This window comes from Hippoglossus stenolepis, chromosome 2, assembly GCF_022539355.2.
Source record: "Hippoglossus stenolepis isolate QCI-W04-F060 chromosome 2, HSTE1.2, whole genome shotgun sequence".
Taxonomy (NCBI): domain Eukaryota; kingdom Metazoa; phylum Chordata; class Actinopteri; order Pleuronectiformes; family Pleuronectidae; genus Hippoglossus; species Hippoglossus stenolepis.
In genome coordinates, this window is record NC_061484.1 from 24,480,695 (window position 1) to 24,498,978 (window position 18,284).

The 18,284-nt window shown below is 41.2% G+C and overlaps 3 protein-coding genes across 3 annotated transcripts in view; 2 read left to right on the forward strand and 1 right to left on the reverse strand.

Moving 5' to 3' along the window:
- Nucleotides 1-9,794, forward strand: part of LOC118116340 (proto-oncogene vav) — a 15,280-nt gene extending 5,486 nt beyond the window's left edge. Inside the window, exons 5-29 of the mRNA XM_035167994.2 lie at nt 769-827; nt 1,019-1,084; nt 1,245-1,353; nt 1,615-1,707; nt 1,805-1,873; nt 1,991-2,094; nt 2,212-2,311; nt 2,693-2,788; nt 3,113-3,181; nt 3,295-3,381; nt 3,465-3,550; nt 3,647-3,782; nt 3,907-4,016; nt 5,062-5,163; nt 5,244-5,338; nt 5,432-5,451; nt 5,956-5,992; nt 6,081-6,217; nt 6,625-6,690; nt 6,930-6,961; nt 7,856-7,966; nt 8,754-8,841; nt 8,966-9,095; nt 9,345-9,496; nt 9,583-9,794. Coding sequence (XP_035023885.1) covers nt 769-827; nt 1,019-1,084; nt 1,245-1,353; nt 1,615-1,707; nt 1,805-1,873; nt 1,991-2,094; nt 2,212-2,311; nt 2,693-2,788; nt 3,113-3,181; nt 3,295-3,381; nt 3,465-3,550; nt 3,647-3,782; nt 3,907-4,016; nt 5,062-5,163; nt 5,244-5,338; nt 5,432-5,451; nt 5,956-5,992; nt 6,081-6,217; nt 6,625-6,690; nt 6,930-6,961; nt 7,856-7,966; nt 8,754-8,841; nt 8,966-9,095; nt 9,345-9,496; nt 9,583-9,636 — 2,208 coding nt within the window. The 3' untranslated portion in view covers nt 9,637-9,794. The remainder of the gene's footprint in view (nt 1-768; nt 828-1,018; nt 1,085-1,244; nt 1,354-1,614; nt 1,708-1,804; nt 1,874-1,990; nt 2,095-2,211; nt 2,312-2,692; nt 2,789-3,112; nt 3,182-3,294; nt 3,382-3,464; nt 3,551-3,646; nt 3,783-3,906; nt 4,017-5,061; nt 5,164-5,243; nt 5,339-5,431; nt 5,452-5,955; nt 5,993-6,080; nt 6,218-6,624; nt 6,691-6,929; nt 6,962-7,855; nt 7,967-8,753; nt 8,842-8,965; nt 9,096-9,344; nt 9,497-9,582) is intronic.
- A 771-nt stretch (nt 9,795-10,565) lies between these two features.
- ubl5 (ubiquitin like 5) lies at nt 10,566-13,108 on the reverse strand. The gene is made up of 5 exons (XM_035181592.2): nt 12,954-13,108; nt 11,977-12,041; nt 11,579-11,662; nt 11,441-11,478; nt 10,566-10,856 (listed from the first exon to the last, which is right to left on the reverse strand). Exons 2-5 carry the CDS (start codon nt 12,030-12,032, stop codon nt 10,813-10,815), a joined length of 222 nt encoding a protein of 73 aa, XP_035037483.1. The 5' UTR covers nt 12,033-12,041; nt 12,954-13,108; the 3' UTR covers nt 10,566-10,812.
- Nucleotides 13,109-13,158: 50 nt separating this feature from the next.
- On the forward strand, nt 13,159-17,183 carry pin1 (peptidylprolyl cis/trans isomerase, NIMA-interacting 1). The gene is made up of 5 exons (XM_035181579.2): nt 13,159-13,349; nt 15,062-15,144; nt 15,312-15,420; nt 15,503-15,613; nt 16,286-17,183. The coding sequence occupies exons 1-5, from the start codon at nt 13,292-13,294 to the stop codon at nt 16,393-16,395; spliced, it is 471 nt and encodes a 156-aa protein (XP_035037470.1). The 5' UTR covers nt 13,159-13,291; the 3' UTR covers nt 16,396-17,183.
- Nucleotides 17,184-18,284: the final 1,101 nt, after the last annotated feature.

Here is an 18,284-nt window from a genome sequence, read left to right on the forward strand (position 1 = left end):
TTGTGTTGTAGTTCATGGATGGTTTGTTGATTTCGTTGAATGTTTTCTAACCTATAGCTCAGGTTCTTCCAAAGAGGGTCACATAATAAACCCTGAGGGGCCGCCTGATAATAAAACTGTGAAGAATTTAAGCATGTCCATCAAACTGTCTTTGGACACTCGGACTGTAAATCCGTCAGACTTTATTTATCCTCTCACCCTCTCCTGCAGACTTTCACTACCTTGTTACATCTGTCCTTCTTTCTTTCTCTGTCTTGGATCGAAATAGAAAACGAACAGTTCAGCAGATCTGAGTGAGAAGTTAAAGTCTTTACTTGGACTTTATATCACCACAAGTGTCATGAGAGACCAACCTGATATTTATTTGAGGACAGTGGGAGGAAACTTTTGAAGGGGGAGGGGATGTCAAACGGCAAAAAAACACAGAACTGACATTTTTTTGCTTTCTTGGAAACACCATTGTTAGCTAATAAAATAAACTTTATCAAATAAAATGTTACTAAGTACTTCTTCAATTTCACTCACACATTATTTAATCAGAAAGAATGATGAGTTTCATTTCTGACATTAAATCTCTCATGAAATGGAATTACTCATCATGATACTGCAGTTCTCATTTAAAGCCGTCAAACAGAATCAGAGCGAAACCAGGTCAGGGGAGATTTATTCTGCGCTCATGTCTTAGGTGTGAAGCAGCCTTTCTAATGTTTGTCTGTGTCTCACGCTGTCGTGGATATCATAACTACTCCTCATGTGTCTGTGTCACAGGTCATAGACACTCTGTCCATCCTGTCTCATTCCTCCATTGCGATTCAAAGAAGACTCCAGTGAGTAGTTTTCTTCCTCTGTTGGGATTAATGCATGTTTCTGGGCAACACACGTCCTCTTCATTTATCTACCTTCTTCTATGAACACATATTTTGTATCATTACAATTGGGATTTATTATTATAATGTCAATGTATAAACCACAGACTGAATCAAAGATGGACGACTCACGCACACTTTCCTTCCTTCAGGCCTTTTCCTTTGGAAGGAAGTGCCATTGATGACGAGATCTACAGCGGCTTGTCGGACAAGATAGAGTGAGTTTAATTTTTAGTTTTTTAGGATAAACAAAAAGAGAGTTAGTCCCCCCGTCGGTTTGGGTTTGCTTTTTGTGGTTTACAGTATATACCAAATTCAAGAGAAAGATTTCCAAATAAAAGTTGTAATAATGTGTGTGTGTGTGTGTGTGTGTCACAGTGACACAGTGGATGAAGACGACGACTTGTACGACTGTGTCGAGGATGAAGAGAACGAGGGGGACGAGATCTACGAGGATTTGATGAGGACGGAGGAACAGCCTGAAACTGTGAGTTGTTAACGTTAAGTTACAAACCTCGAAATGATAAATAACAGCAGCAGCATTTCATCAAGTGTCTTTCCTTTCAAATATGTACGGTTCAATTTAACGAGAATGGAACCTGAGCAGCAAAAAGTATATTTTTGACACAACCAGATGAGGCAGAAGATTTAGCTGCAAGATACAAGTTTTTAAAAAATTCAAATTGTCTTTGCAAATAGATAAACCTCTACAATTCACCTCGTATTTTGTGTGTGCGTTTGTGAGCAGCAGAAACCCGTGGTCGACAAACGAGAGTGCTGCCTGCAGGAGATCAGACAGACGGAGGAGAAATACTCGGACACACTGGAGTCTATATTACAGGTGTGTACTCGCCTTCAATCTGAGATGCGCTCCGCGGACCAGCATGCAAATGGACATTAAAGACACGATTAACAAACACGCCTTCTCCTTTGAGCAGCACTTTATGAAACCTCTTGAGAGGTTTCTCCAGGATCAAGACATTGAAAGCATCTTCATCAACATAGAGGTACAGTAGGAGATTATCCACATGCCAGGTCACGTGTGTGTGCAGGTTTAAATCCATGTATCGGCTTTGTTGACGTGTTTTCTGTGTGTGTGTGTGTGTGTTTGTGTGTGTGTGAAGGATTTGGCCGACACTCATCGTAAATTATTGGAAGAGGTCCGGAGCTCCATCCTAAATAATGGAGCCAAGAATCTTTACCAGGTGTTTCTGAGCTACAAGGAGAGGTACACAACACACATGTTCACATTTCTACTTTTTAAATTGGATCTATCAATAATGCTATAATAATACATGTAGATTATAGTGTGTTTTATATGTTTTTATATTCTTAACCCCCTCAGGCTCTTACTGTATGGTCACTACTGTAGTCAGGTGGAAACAGCGACGAAGCACCTCGAGAGTCTATCGAACGCAAGGGAAGACATCAGGATGAAACTGGAGGTGACACACACACACACACACACACACACACACACACACACACACACACACGCACACACACACACACACCGATTCAAATGCAGAAGAATGGGGCAAGCAGGATATTATATGTGTGACATCATGTAATGATTTCTTTGTGTTAATTATCATATGATTTTATATGACGGGGAATATATTTCTCAACTTTAGATTGTTTCACTCGCCCTATTATTTGCAGACTTATCTGGGAAATGATTTCGATTTTAGACTGACATATTACATTTTTGTTTTCAGTACTGTATTTGGCCACTAGGGGAAACCAGCAGAAGGGCTGAATCGGCAGCATCCTCATGACACTGGTTTGCTGCAGATGTTCACGTTCTTCTTCTCTTTTTCCCTCAGGAATGTTCAAAGAGAGCCAACAGTGGACGTTTCTCCCTCCGAGATTTACTCATGGTCCCGATACAGAGGGTCCTCAAATACCACCTGCTGTTACAGGTGAGTGTGTGAGCGTGTGTGTGTGTGTGTGTGTGAGCGTGTGTGTGTTAAATATTTATTTGATGATGTAAAATGGCTTGAAACATCACGACTGATTCCCGATTAGTCGAGTGCATGTCTCAGTGAAACCTTGTTACCGCGGCTCCATCCCCCTGATCACTGCTGAGCAGACTCTGGTGCCAAATGCACAAGATGGCAGCGTTTGTACCCGGGATGATTTGGCTTCATGTCTGGATAGTGGGAGGAAGTGGAGACATGTCATCCATCTTTATTTACAGTCTATGGATTTACCTTTAATTTGATGTGGTGTATCTGTGTTTGCAGGAGCTGGTGAAACACACCACAGACCCAACAGACAAGGACAACCTACGCACAGCTCTTGATGCCATGAGAGTAAGTGTGTATATTTGTGTTTTATTTCAATTACTGATTGGAATTCATGATATTTAAACTATCATCTGTTTGTTTGTTTGTGTGTGTGTGTGTGTGTGTGTGTGTGTTTCCAGGACTTGGCGCAGAGTGTAAACGAGGTGAAGCGAGACAATGAGATCATCAGGCAGATCACCACCTTCCAGTTGTCCATAGAAAACATGGTGGGGTCACAGTTTCCATTTTAATATTTTTACTCTCAGCTGTTATTCGTTTAGTATTCATCCACCTCTCCTCTTGTGTCCAGTCTCAGTCTCTCGCTCTCTATGGTCGCCCCAAGATTGATGGAGAGCTGAAGATCAGCAGCTCGGAGAAAAAGTCCAAACAGGACCGGTGTGTGTTGTTTATGTGTCTCCGAGTATTTCCCCATGCGTCGATACCATGGATCTGACCTTTTGTTGTGTCTGTGTGTACTTCGCTGTCCGTCAGGCATGCGTTCCTCTTCGATAAAGCCATGTTCGTGTGCAAGAAGAAGAGCGGGGAGTCGTTTGAGTTAAAGGAGGTCATCGAACTTCAGCACTACCAGATACGAGATGAAACCACTGGAGAGAAGGACAATAAAAAGGTTTTCTCCTCGTCTCGCTTCACTCTGCACCACTGAAAATACCAGATAGTACACTTATAATACTGTGTGTGTGTGTGTGTGTGTGTGTGTGTGTGTGTGTGTGTGTGTGTGTGTGTGAGAGCAGTGGTCCTACTTGTTCCTCCTGCTGGACTGCTTCGGGAGGTGTGGGTACGATTTATTCTTCAAAACCAGAGATATGAAGAAGAAATGGCTGGAACAGTTTCAAATGGCTATGTGAGTCAACACACACGTACATGCACATATCATCAAAGTCGTATGATCGATCATTCGGCTTCAGACAGTTTTGTGGGCCTCACTTTCTCACAAGCTCTGACAAACCCACTGCACACGACCTGTTCAGCATCAAACTAGCAAACAAAACAAACGAGCTGGTGAACATAGAGCGGCTAAGTGCTCCGCTGTGCTCAGACGTTTCTCTCAGGAGGTGTTGGACCTGTTGACAGAGCTCAAAATCAGTTGATATTGGATTTAGCATTTTGCCTGGTGAGAAGAAACACGAATTTTTAATGTTTCTCCATTTCTGCTGGATGTGAAAAATATCAAGAGTTTGTTATCACATTCACTTACCAACTTAAAAAGTGACGATAAGCTGTGTTCACTTGCTTCACTCCCAACAGGCCAAATAAATCTCTTATTAAAAGTTAATAGGCTTCCATAACCTAGATAAGAGTGTAGGTATGGACCTCAAGTCCCCTTGTGAAACCACATTTAAACCTGCTAGAGCCAGATATTTATTTGGATCTGCAGCACCTTGCACACACTCATCAAATATCCGTCCCCTTAATATTCCTGATTTCCTTTTTTTATCAAGATCCCGGAATTACTCTCTGAGGAGAAATCTGTCAAAATGTCCCAAAACATCCTATCTCACAATGTCACAGAAAGATTCCTGGATCCTCCAAAAGTTTTTCAGTAGCCCAAATATTGTCCCTCCACCAAGTTTCGTGGGAATCCATTGTTGTTGTTTTTGCGTAATCCTGCAGACGAATAAAAAAACGGAGGTGAAAACATAACCGCCGTGGCGGATGTACTAATATACTTTAAAACATTAGAAGACGAGCAGAAGTAAATATGTTTAGCTGCTGTTGGTTCAACACAGGAAGTGAGCAAACATTCCATTATTTGGCAATTACATTATTTGTGTTGCAGCTACACTACCACGTGTATTTCTTTCATGAAATTAATTCCACCTGCAAGTATTAAAGGGACGACTCGCTTCCCTGGCTTTGGTCAAATCGGTCGTTCTTCATGGTTGCAGGTCAAACATGTGTCCAGAGAACGCCACAGCCAACAACCACGACTTCCAGATGCACTGCTTCGAGGAAACCACCTCCTGCAAGGCCTGCGCGATGCTGCTGAGGTACCGTTTGCTCCGAGAAACAGAAAAAAAAAAAAAACACTTGACAGCTGAGGCTCAATCTCTCCGTCTGTTGTCTGCAGGGGAATATTCTTCCAGGGATATCGCTGCACTCGCTGTAAAATGGCTGCACACAAAGAGTGTTTGGGCAGAGTACCTGCCTGTGGGCGAAGCTCAGGTCTGTCTACGTGCACGTGGATGTGTTTATAATCAGAATCATGATTCCAAGTAGTTATAACATCTAACATTGATTTTCCTCTTGTGATTACAGATCATAGTGGCACCAAGAAGGTAAAACTTTATCTTTGACTTTATAGTTGTAGCGGTTATAAACAACTGCCTCTACTTTAAAGGAGACCTTATAACCCCTAATCATTTTAATTTGGGGTGTTACTTGAAAATGTTTACTTGCTCTAATGTTAAGAAAACAAATTACTTTCCTCCGACTGTCCGTTGCTGCAGCTCCTCTTTTCAGCCTCTGACTGAAACTCTTGGTTTTAGCTCCTATCTCTTTAAGCCCCTCCCCCCCCCCCTGATAAAGCTTCTGATTGGTCAGCTGGTGATTGGTCGACCACTTCCAGCGTGTGGAGTAAATGTCGGAAATTTGGTTATATTGGGGGGGGACGAGTAAAGAGGTTTCAGGAGCAGATTTTAGACCTTAGACAAAAACCTATATAACACAGTCGAGGACAGAAACATTGAAAAAGCATCATATGTCTCCTTTAAAATGTGTCTGCTGCAAATCCATAAAACCTGAGATCTGATTCTGGTTCTTTTGTCTTTTTGTTCCTCCAGAATAAAACGCAGAAGTCCTCGGGACATTCCGGCGCTGGTAAAGAACTCACCACTGTAAATGTGTACACTGCACATTTTGTACTTCTCCTTCCGAACGTTTCCTCTTTCTCCTCATTGCTCCTCAGGATTTCCCAAGATGGAGGTATGTCAGGAGTATTACGGGCTGCCTCCGCCTCCCGTGGGCTTCGGCCAGCAGCTTCACCTGTCCAAAGGGGACATCATCGAGCTGACCCGCGCTGAGGTTGACCTGCAGTGGTGGGAGGTAAAGTTAAAGAAACACACACTGAAGCCTGAGGGGGGTCCCACTTGATTCTGTCGTGTTTTCAAGCCTTTTTTCTCTCTGAGGTTAATGTGTGGGTGAGAAATGCTTCCGTGTTTTGGCTTCCTTCCTTCTGCTTCTCATTTTCTATCTTCCATTTCCTCACTTATGCACAATCCGTCCGTCAGTCTGCATTTATGTGGTTCCTTTTTGAAAGGTTTTGATATGGAGAATAAATCAAACCCCAATGGCTGAATTCCTTTGAGCTGCTTCAGTGTCAGGGTCCTGCTCTTATAAAATTAACCATCAGTAAAACTCCTTTTGGTGTGTATTTTTACTACTTTCCAAGCAGTAAATGCTACAAAAAATAAATAAATATACAAATAAATAAAACTGTGTGTGTCACTCAGGGAAGAAACCTGACTATCGGTCAAATGGGATGGTTCCCCTGTCGAAAGGTTCAGCCCTACGTCCCCGTGAGTACGATCCACCAGCCGACACAAGCCGACATCAAGATGTCACAAGTTACAAACAAAAGAAACGCATCTTCTGCTTAGTCCTGGGTTGTTTGTCGGCTTGTAGCAGCCGTCCACCATTTGCTGCTGCTGACACCAACATTGGCAGTCGTAGGAAGTGAAGTTACAGTTACCACCATGACCACATGAGTTTTGCAAAGTGTCGCGTCTAACCTGTGCATGATCTCTCTCTTTCCCAGAGGTTGACTCCTGACTTGTCTGGTTTCAACTGGTGAGTATCAACAGGAACTAGTTTAAATCACTAAGCCACTCTTAACCCCAAAGGTTGTTTTTTTTCTTCCTGTATTGCAGTGCACTGCTGCACTGACAGAGGAAGAGCACAGTGTTGACCCAGAGTAACTGTCGTGTAGAGCTATAAAAATATAAATAAAACAGAAGCAGACACTGAAAAGCGCTGGTGCTTTTAAAATAAGCTCTCGACACTCTTATTGTCCATGTGTCAGAGATCCTGTAGTTATCAGTCGCCTCGAGTGCTGTGTACCAGAAAACAGGTATTTTCTTTAAAGTCACTGTGTAGGATTTTAAAATGTCTGACTTTAGCAGCATCTGGTGGTCATATCATGTACGGAAGTTGTGGCAGCTGTCACATATAAGTTTTACACCAAGACAAAATATTGAGCATTTATAAGCATTACAGAAACATTAAATACACACTATAAAGTAGTTGTATGCAGATATAACAGGTTGTTATTGTATCTGTCAACAACTGTAACTGCTCCTGAGGCTGAAGCATAAACAAGGAATGTATGAAAATGTAGTAAAACTCAGATATAATAAAATAAAACTCTACATTAGTAAAAACATCTTATACCTACTTTCAAATACAGTATAGTATTAAAGTAAGTGTTGTTTACGGCTTATAAATGTAAAACAGAACCATCTGATATGAAGTGATGCCACAACTTTAAAAACAAAACTGTGAAACAGCCACTTGGGCAACAAGTGACACTTCCTGGATATTGTGAGCTGCTACATTCGTGTTAACCGTACAAGTAGTTCTATTTCTGATTAATACAATTTTCCTTTTTAAGATTGTGTTGTAAAAATGTTTCAAAAGTTACTTAAGCACAAGAATACTGTTCTGACTCTGACTGTGATTGTCCAGGTTTGCTGGGAACATGGACAGAACCGCTGCCAAGAACCTGCTGATGCCCCGCTCTGACGGAACCTTCCTCGTGCGGCAGAAAGATGGAGGCGAGTTCGCCATCAGCATCAAGTGAGTCTCCGTTAGTTCATCAATAACAAGCAGTGTTTCACTTTAGGGGATTTACATCCACAAACCCAGAACTGAACAAAAATATAGTTTCTTTTTATTGAAAGCTTTCAGTTTATAGTTTTAAGGTGAATAAATAAACATATATAAAATGAAGTATAGTGTAAAAGCAGATCTTAGGTGCATGTTAAAACACTGAAATGTTAAAGCAATGTTTTTGTGTAACTATAATTTATCAGATTAACATTATGTTGCATTCTTCTCAAACCAAAAAGCCCCAAATTCTCTGGTTCCAGCTTTTGAACTATTCGACAAAGCATGTCAATCAGAAGACGTCCCCATGAGCTCTAGGAACGTGTCATGTTTATTTTTCACAATTTACCGACATTTAATAGAACAAAGGATTAATCAGGACATTAGCGGTTTAATCAATTACAAAAATAAACTTCAGTTGCTGCCCTTTTTACACATAAAGCAGGCGACTTAAAACCTTTAACTTTTCAGCTAAACTCACCCTGATATTAACAGATGCATGTCTGTTTAAAATAAAGATAAATTACTGGATAGCATTGGGCTCAGGTTTCACTTCTTTCCCGGGGACATTTCAGTTGATTGTATGTAGTTCATGTTCTATTCAGCCGTTGTCACCTGTCGATTGCAGAAGTGGAAACATCTGCTTTTACTCCTTTGAGAGCAGCATCGCGATCGTTCAACTGTCACAGTAAAAACCAAGGATGCATCATGTCTGACTTTTGTGTGAACCTTCCCTTCTCCTCTCTCTCTCTCCCAGGTTCAACATGGACATCAGACACATTAAGATCACGTCCGCTGAAGGCCTGTACCGCATCAATGACAAGAAAGCATTCAAGGGTTTGATTGTGAGTTTGAACACTGTCACGCAGTCCGAAACCTCACGAGACTGTTACACAAACACACACATTGACACTAGAGTTACAATCAACTTTGTTTCCTCCTCACACGTTTCTCCTCCTCCCGTGTTAGGAGCTGATTCAGTTTTACCAGAAGAACTCCCTGAAGGAGTACTTTAAGGATGTGGACACCACTCTGCTGACGCCCCACAAACAACCGGAGCAGAGCAACTCGTCCGACCACACACCGAACACCACACCAGGTACAGTGCGTCTGTCCCTTCACACACTGCAGCCATGTTAAAGGAATGTGTCGGTGTATTCAGTGTCAAACGTTGGGAAAATGTAAAGAAAAAAGTTCAAGAGGTCAAAGTTATTGCAATTCATCCGAGGAGACCAAGAATCTTTGCAAAAAACCTTATGATGGAGCTGAAGTTAAAAATGACATTTTCCAAGATGTCAAACTATTCATTAAAGCGTATCCCTGGTGTAACATGTGCTCTGTCTCACAGGAGACAGCCTGAAGAGTTTCGGCGTCGCCAGGGCCAGGTACGACTTCTCAGCCCGGGACCGCTCGGAGCTGTCGCTGCGGGAGGGAGACACAATCAAGATCCTGTCCAAGAAAGGTCACAGCGGTTGGTGGAGAGGAGAAGTGTACGGCCGGGTGAGGAATCCGCAAACATCTACACCTTAAACACAGAGATGGTTTTTATTTCCTTTTTCTTACCTGTATTTCTCCCGTGCTTCCAGGTGGGGCTCTTCCCAGCCAATTACGTGGAGGAGGACTACTCTGACTACTGCTGACGTGGATCCAGAGCTGTGAGGAGCCACATCCACAGAGTCGATGTGATAACTGGTTTCCATCGATTGCATTAACCCGTGTGTGTGTGTGAGAGAGAGAGAGAGAGATGCTGTTACTTGTGATCTAGTGATGTGAATAAAACTTTTTTTTCAGATGATCAGATAGCTGGGTTTTTGTTTTCATTCTTCTGGTTAGAGCTCTGAGCAAATTCTACCGAGGGAATCTAGGAAACACATCCCTAACCTAATAGAACCAGACCAAACAGTGCTGGAAGAATATTTACAACTTTTACTCAAGTAAACGTATCAATACCACAGTAAAAATACTCCATTACGATTAGAAGTTCAAAAACAAGGGTAACGAAAATGCCTCTTAAATAAAAGTAAGCTTTAACAGTATTACATCGTTTTATAGGATTACTGCAATATTATCTCTGTCAATGTTTAAAGTTATGTTCTCTCCAGTTATGTTTATTTGTTCAAAAACTACTTAACAGATTTCCTCAAAACTTGGTAGAACAACGAGACATGAGCCAAGAAAGAACCCAGTCAATTTTGCAAGATAGATTTAACCTTTTTTCAATTTCCTAGGAAATAACTCATGGATCTTGGAGAAAAACCAAAGTAGGATATTGATGTCTACGTGACAATTTTGTAAATCTTTTTTTTAAATTTTATTTCTGTATTTAAAAAAGGAGACTGTTGGACCTGTGTGCTCTACTGAGGGACATTCTAGTACTAAAATGTCATTTTTGAGGTGCAAGACAAATCTTACTTATTAGTGTAATAATCTTTGTATTCAGTATGAATATGTAAACCAAAAGGTAACATGAGTATAGTTAACGTTCACATACAGGCACACGATTTATTTCAGTCACTCCACATGAGGAAACAAATGAGGCACAACAATAATCAGCACACTGCTCGGTGGGTAGGTAAATATCAGCTTTACTTCCAAAATATCAAAACAAAATTATTTGCAAAACATCAAACATACAAATTCATCAGCAAAAATTAAAAGCTAAAACTTATCAATGTAATGTGTGTTTTTCTCCAATGTAGATTCTCTTCTGTTGTCTGATCATGATGGTTTCCTGCAACAGAATCCATCTATTCATATCTGTGCGTGTCTCTGTGTGCGTCTCTGTGTGTGTGTAGCATTGTCGTGCGGTCTTCAGTCTACTGGTAGTACAGCTCCAGGTTCATCCCATCATGAATTTCATCTGCAGAGGTCGGTTAAGTAAAATGGCTCAGGACAGACAAATTGTTGATCAAATGCATCAGATCAGAATTGGTTAATAAAATATTTACAGAAAACAGGTTGCTGAGTGTCAATGGTGCCAAAAAATACAAAGTGTCTGTTAAAATAAAATGGATTTTTAAGTGTTGAATCGAGGTAGGGATAGTTTGTACAGGCGCAAATTAGACTCCTTTCTTTTTCCATTTACTTTTCTTCAATTAGACAGAATTGTAAGATTGACCCTGGCATAGATAAGTGCTCCGAGACATTCTAGTTATATGCAAGATTTTTGCCACCACTTCACCCACTCCGTCCTTAGTTTACACAATGTATTGACATTAAAAATGATCAGATGCCTCTGAAGAAATACAAAAAACTGTTGCTACAGTCCCAATTCTGAGTTACACACACACATGCTACACACACACACACACACACACACACACACACACACACACACACACACACACACACACACACACACACACACACACACACACACACACACACACACACACACACACACACACACACACACACACACACACACACACGTTGAAAGGATACAGTCGCCCAGAGACACGTGATCCTTGAATATGGTATACCTGTGGGAGGAGAAGAGACATATTTAGCTGCAAATAGAAAAACCAGCCACAGATTCACGTGTTGGGGTCAGCTGAGGCAGAATCTGAGATGAGAGCTCACCATTTCTTTAAAACAATCTTGTCGTGCCGTGTTCCTGTCTGGGCAGCAATGAGCTTCTTCAGATCTCCGATGGTATCTTCAGAGCTGAGACGTGGAGGTTAAGGAAGGAGCTGGACAAATTCAGAGCCCTGTTCTTTACATGTGGTTGAGCTAACCCGGGTTTAACAGGATGTTAGCTGAAATCATCCCGTTACGTCTTGTCTAGCAACTGGAGAATTTATCTTTTTATCTTTGATAAATTCATCAAGATAACGGTGCATCTTATTTTTGAAATAGGACAGCATGGACAGATTAACAGCACATTTCTGCTCATTTACCAAATCTAAAACACAACTCATAATTGGAGGCGTTACGTTTTCTGCACAGCGTCACATGTGCACGGTTTCAGTGAAGGATACTTGCACTTGACGCGGACTTTCTTGCCCAGACGATCGTTGCAGACCACCTCGATCATCTTCGGTTCCTGTCCACAAAATAAAATGAGAGCGAAAAAGGCAAAAATGAATGAATGAGTGAGTCGATTTAAAACCAAACCCTCAGACCATAAAGAGCAGAGTATAAATTAAACTAAGTCCTCCCACTACAACGATACTTTCCCTCTTTTAATCGCCTCCTCCAGGGAGGTTATGTTTTAACCCCTGTCCGTTTGTCGGTTGAATGGTTTGTAGGTTTGTTTAAAAAGCACGATTACACTAAAACAACTGATCAGGGAAGAATCCATTCAGTTTTTGTGCAGATCCACATCAGGGGGCAGATCCAAGAACTTCGGTATTTCCCACTTCCGTTAACATCTCCTTGTCCTGATCTCTTTGAAACTTTAAAACGCTTCCTTTTGTTTGGACTAACTTTTACAATATGTCATTATGTCTTTTATAGTCGTTATATAAAAGCAACTTGTTGTTGACATATCAAAATTATCTTATCTTGTCTAATAAGTTATAAGATTAGGTCTTGATTCAACTCTGTCATTATCATTATAGTTGTTATTAATATTATGCAGTGTGTTACACAAATGTGTGTCTGTCATTTACCCTCGTTGATTTGAATGAGACCTGTTAGCATAAAGCAACGTGCTTCAACAGTAAGACATGCTACATGCTACGTACTGTGGGTATGTTGTGTTGAGCTGTTTTGCTTTAAGCTAAGTGTTGCTAACACACCGACGACTGAGCAAACACACAACAGCAGATATAGTTAGAAGTTATAGAACATGTGGAAGAAACATTGGCTTTAAAACCAGGTTGTTTTGTTTAGCTAGCATTAGCTAACACCGTCGCATTGTTGCACAGGTAAACGCAGACACGTAAAGTAAACTTATAACACCTAGCGTTAGCTTTTATCTATAGTTAAAGTCTATTTGATGTTTTATTCTTACCTTAAAACGCACAGAAAATCAAATATCCCCTCGTCGCTGGTGTTTTCTGCAACGCTCCGTGCCGTTTACCGTAAAGGAGTTGCAGTTTGCGTAGCGGCCTCTCGACCAATTAACCGAGCACCGTCACGATTGACAGCTCCTATCAGCCTATGAACGGAGAGAAACCCCCGAAGAGGGCGGGCCCGCTTTCTGAAAACAACTCGTACCGTAAAGCCGCTGCGGAGTGTCGTAACTCGCCTAGCTGCATCCCCGGCCTGTCTCACGGCAGCCACATTGAAATCAAACTTAACAAACGTCGCTTCGGGGGAAGTATTGATATTAATAGTTCATAATTAATAATGGCAGACGAGGAGAAGCTACCGTCCGGATGGGAGAAAAGAATGAGCCGCAGTTCAGGTAATGAAACGCGGTGCGGATAAGCTAGCCCGCCGGATCAAATGGTAATCCGTAGTGAAGTTAGCATCGGAAGCTAACAGCTCCAGCGTCGAGGCTTCAGTGATGAGAGGAGGCGGAGAAGAAGTTTAGGTTTAACGGGGGAGAGGCTGCAAGTTACGATGTCTGCCTCTGCGTTGTGTGTCTGTGTTTGTGTGAGTTGTGTGTGTGTGTGTTTGGTTGTGACGAGGTGTGTTGATGATGATCCATTCAACCTGCAGGGCCCCGCATGACGTCACTCCGCTCCCAGTGCCTCACCTGCGCACTGAGAGGTTCATGTTTACATCTGCATCAACATCTGGGAGCACTGGTTTTACGTGTGGTGCAGATTGTTTTATTCTGTTCTATAAAAAAAGACATTTTAAAAACAGCCTGTTCTTCACATCAGGGGCTGCAGCTCACACTCTAATGTTGTTCCCTCTGTTAATATGTTTATTTTGGTAGTTTTACTCTTGTTGAGGGTTAAGAACAGAGGATGTCGCACCTTGTGATTTGTTAATATGGGCTATATAAATACTACTTGATTGATTGATTCACTCGGATATTAGTTCCCTAAATGTGCAACTCATCATGTATCAGGATTCATGAGTTATTCCCTGGGAAGTGGGGAAAATGTTGAGGTTCAGGTGATTTTGTGTAATCTTGCTGACAAACAAACAAAAAACGGACAGGGGTGGAAACACAACCTCCTTGGTGGAGGTAAAAATGGGGATGTTTTTATCATTAACACTGATCCAAGATAAGATAAGATTATGGTTATTTCACACAACAGGGAACCGAAAAACATCTGACACACCCACTGTACTCTACACGCCCTCCTTTTGAATAACAGACACACAAAGTTGGTGACGAGTTGTTGAAAAGGTGGAACTTTTAGCTGCTGAAGAGCTGCATCTTTCCCTCGGGAGATGATGTCCACCAAGACGGAGCCAGACAGGGTGAATTTAAACTGTAGAGCTGAGAATACACTCTCCAGGAATGTTGAAATGGCAAAATCAGCTCAACTTTTTACATGAACAAGAAGCTAGTTGGTGACTTTGAACTCTGGGAGTCTCTCTGGCAACTAAATGTGTATTTTAAAGGTCCGTCATCACAAGAATCATTAAAATTCTTAACTGTGCAAAGTGACTGATGAGATTTAAGCCACAAATGTTGACATAAGATATAATGTGTGATTTCACTGATCGGGTATGTGTCTGTTTTATTAACCTGCAGGACAGTAAAGATTTATACTATACATTATGTTCTATGTTGTACTTAAATGCAGCAGGTCATCAGAAACATGGCTTCAAATGCTGCTGAATGTCGACAGGAGTAAAATAAGAAACTGTAATTTGTTTATGGGGGCAACGAGCAAACTGTTTACTACTCTACCGATGGCAACACCTCAGTCCAGACTCAATGCAACTCTAGAACTTTCTTTCTCCTCACATTTAAAAGCTGCACATCTCACTGCGTAGAGATCGGAATCATTTTTATGTAAAGTATCACGATGCCAGCGATTGTGTCACTGTGGCTGTAACAACTAGAATCCAACTGAATTCCTGCCATTCGCCTTATCAACGCTACAAGGTGAATGTCGGTGTGTTGTTTTCAGCTTGTTCCACTTTCTGAATGTGTCTGAATAAAAGCTTTAATTCCTCCCTCTCTCTCTCTCTCTCTCCCTTCGCCTCCAGGTAAAGTTTACTACTTCAACCACATCACTAATGCCAGTCAGTGGGAACGTCCAGTAGGAGATGGCCGAGGAGAACCAGATAAGGTTATTATGAATATATTTTTTAATGTCTTTATTATAATAATCACAACAATGCTAAAGAAGGTGATAAGAAATTAATGGAACCCGTCTCTGATCATTATTATTGATTCTTGGTGATTTGGCACTGATTAGTTTCTGTTTCTTCATGTTGTTTTGTTTCTGTCACTCAGGTCCGCTGCTCCCACCTCCTGGTGAAGCACAGTCAGTCGCGTCGTCCGTCCTCCTGGCGGGAACAAACTATCACACGATCTAAAGACGAGGCCCTGGATCTCATTCAGAGTAAGAGAGGCAGGGGAGAGGTGTGAATCCATGCGGTGGATTTCTGTATTTAATCTGTTTGTTGTTTCTCTTTTCTGTGCAGAGTACATAGAACAGATCAAGTCTGGAGATGAGAAGTTTGAGTATCTGGCCTCTCAGTTCAGTGACTGCAGCTCAGCTAAGAACGGTGGAGATCTGGGACTGTTCGGCAAAGGTATACACACACCAACGCCATACCACTTTATTTACTGTATAGTATACCAGAACATAAGCACACCCCCGGGGAAACCCTTACTGATGCATACACAAAGAAAATGGTTTTACACACACACACACACACACACACACACACACACAAACGGGTGATTGATACGTACATAGCCTAAGGTAGAGGAAGTGAAATATCTTCCATCATAGTCTCTCCTACATTTATACACTATTTCCAGAGGTTTTGAAGCATATGGATTTTTTCACATTGGTGTTACCGTCCGTCAGTTTCGTTTTGCTTGTTTGTTCGTATATTCCCTTTACGTATCGTGGCAAACTAGGGCGTTAGCATTCTCCTAGTGCCTTTCTACTCGGTAGTTTGTGTTACAGAGTCAGTCGACCCACATCTGAGTTTAACTTCAGTTTCAGTTTTATCCTCGGCAGGATTCCAGCCACAAATGACACATCTACAGCTCAAACAGAAACCTAAAGAATTTACATGAACAATTAAATGAATTAAATAGTGATTTATTCACATTTTCTTTTATATATATATATAATTTCGAGTAAACGCAGTAATTTATGTATACACATAACGTGCAGCATATCCTATGAATTTGTATTTGTAACAACAAAAGGTGTGTTATTGCTTTAACATCAGTATCTGTGTTTGTTTCAGGTCAGATGCAGAAACCATTTGAAGACGCTTCCTTCGCTCTCAAAGTGGGAGACATGAGCGGTCCTGTTTTTACTGAGTCCGGGGTCCACATCATCCTTCGTACTGGCTGAACAGAGGAAGCCACATACTGTACTATCTGCTCACACACACACAAATACACACACCCACAGTCTAACCCAACCAGTGCTGTGACTGAATTTAATAACACACAAACAGCAAATATTACAAAAGCCTCTGGGCTGGTCTCGAATTATTCTAGGTTGGATCGTTTTTGTTCCACCATCACACATGTATGAGTTATAAGACAACACTGAACATCAAGGCGTGTTGCAGATCGTTCCTGTAAGACCTCAAGCTTTCAATATAAACCACAGTAATGCTATTAATAAAAAGACAGGAGTGCCTGTGACTGCCCCATGGAGACCATCTCACCTGACGAGTGAAGTTTGAGAACATGTCTGTAAAAGCTTGTGTGTTTTTGTATGTGCATGTTTTGAAAAGGACCATTCTGTTTTATTTTACGTTCTACAGTGTGTGTGCCAAAGCGATTCCTCTATCTGTGTTGTTGTTTCACAAAATAGATTCTTTCTGGCCGTTGCAGAACTCGGGAGTCGGAGAAAGAAGTTTAGAAAGTTCTCTAAATTTAGCTTTGATTTAAAAAAAACACAACTTGTCCTTCGCAGAGAGTCATACACATAGAATTATTTCTTTTCATAATCCGCTTCAAAAAGTGCACGTTTCCCCCCCGGAGGATATGCAAAGATGGCACCGCTGAAAACTTCCAGGTTTTATCAAACAGCTCCGCAGCTTTTAAAAGCATCGAGGTCCAGATGAATTGTAACGCTGTCGTTTCATTGGAGCTCTTCTTCCATCAATAAAGGAAATTCTTTTCTATAAATCCTGCTCAGGTCGACTTTTGTTTTTTAGCTCCTCTGTTAAACCTAACCACGAATCTGTGTGTGCATGTGAGAAGTGGTTGGATGAAATGAAATGATGGACGTGCAGAATGGCCTCTAATTAAATGAGAGTACAATAATTGTTACAGTACAATAAATGCTTTAGACTTTGGCTAAAGGTGAACATCCTGTTTGATTACTCTCAACGTATCAAAGTGGATATGTTGCTGTGAGCTTCGGTGCAGATTTTCCACACAGGAAAAAATCGTGATGACTTTTGATCTGTCAGGTCAAAATTGCTGGACAAACTGAAATCCCAAATAATTGACCCTCTTACTTCAGTTGTTCTCTTTTAATAGCAACACACAGGGCCACTAGAATGACACTCAGCAGAGCACGTACCTCCGCCGAGGGCATAACAGTCTTTATATAAAACATTTTAATTTACTAGACCCTGATTTTTATTGGGATTTGCATCAAATCACACACACTCATAAATATCTGTCCCCTAAACTGAACTCACAATGATAAGGAAAGTGAAAGAAAACTTCCTGCATCTGCCTCGTGATCTGGTTCCTTAATTCCCAAAATTTCAAAAGAATAAATATATATATTAACTTCAATAATATTATTTTTTCCAGTTATGTTAAATAACTAAAGCCCACAGGTGGATCAGAGGAAAATATTTGGGGTTCACTAACAAAACAGTCATGGTAACAAGTGAACCAGGAATGAAGGTGTGCCTGTTTGAAAGGGGGGGTAGATTCATGATGTGAAAGCCCTTTATTCGTCTTTCAAAGCACGTGACAGGTGTATATTGTTAATAATGTTATTTTTAAACCCCTCCGTACGGCAGTGAAGGTCTAATGACAGAAAGGTGCCTGATGCTGAAGGTCTCAGATAAATTTACATCCCATGAAACCAAAACTTTTTGTGATTTTGTTAAAGTGACTTTTCAAAAATCAAAATGTTGGTTCTTACATTCAGACATCAAGAAGCTCGTGCCCTCCTCTTTTATCAGGCCGGACTAGACTTTAAACAATTAGTTGGCCTTGGAAGTCGGGTGTATGGTGTTGGGGGGGTCGGGGTGTCCAACAACAGAT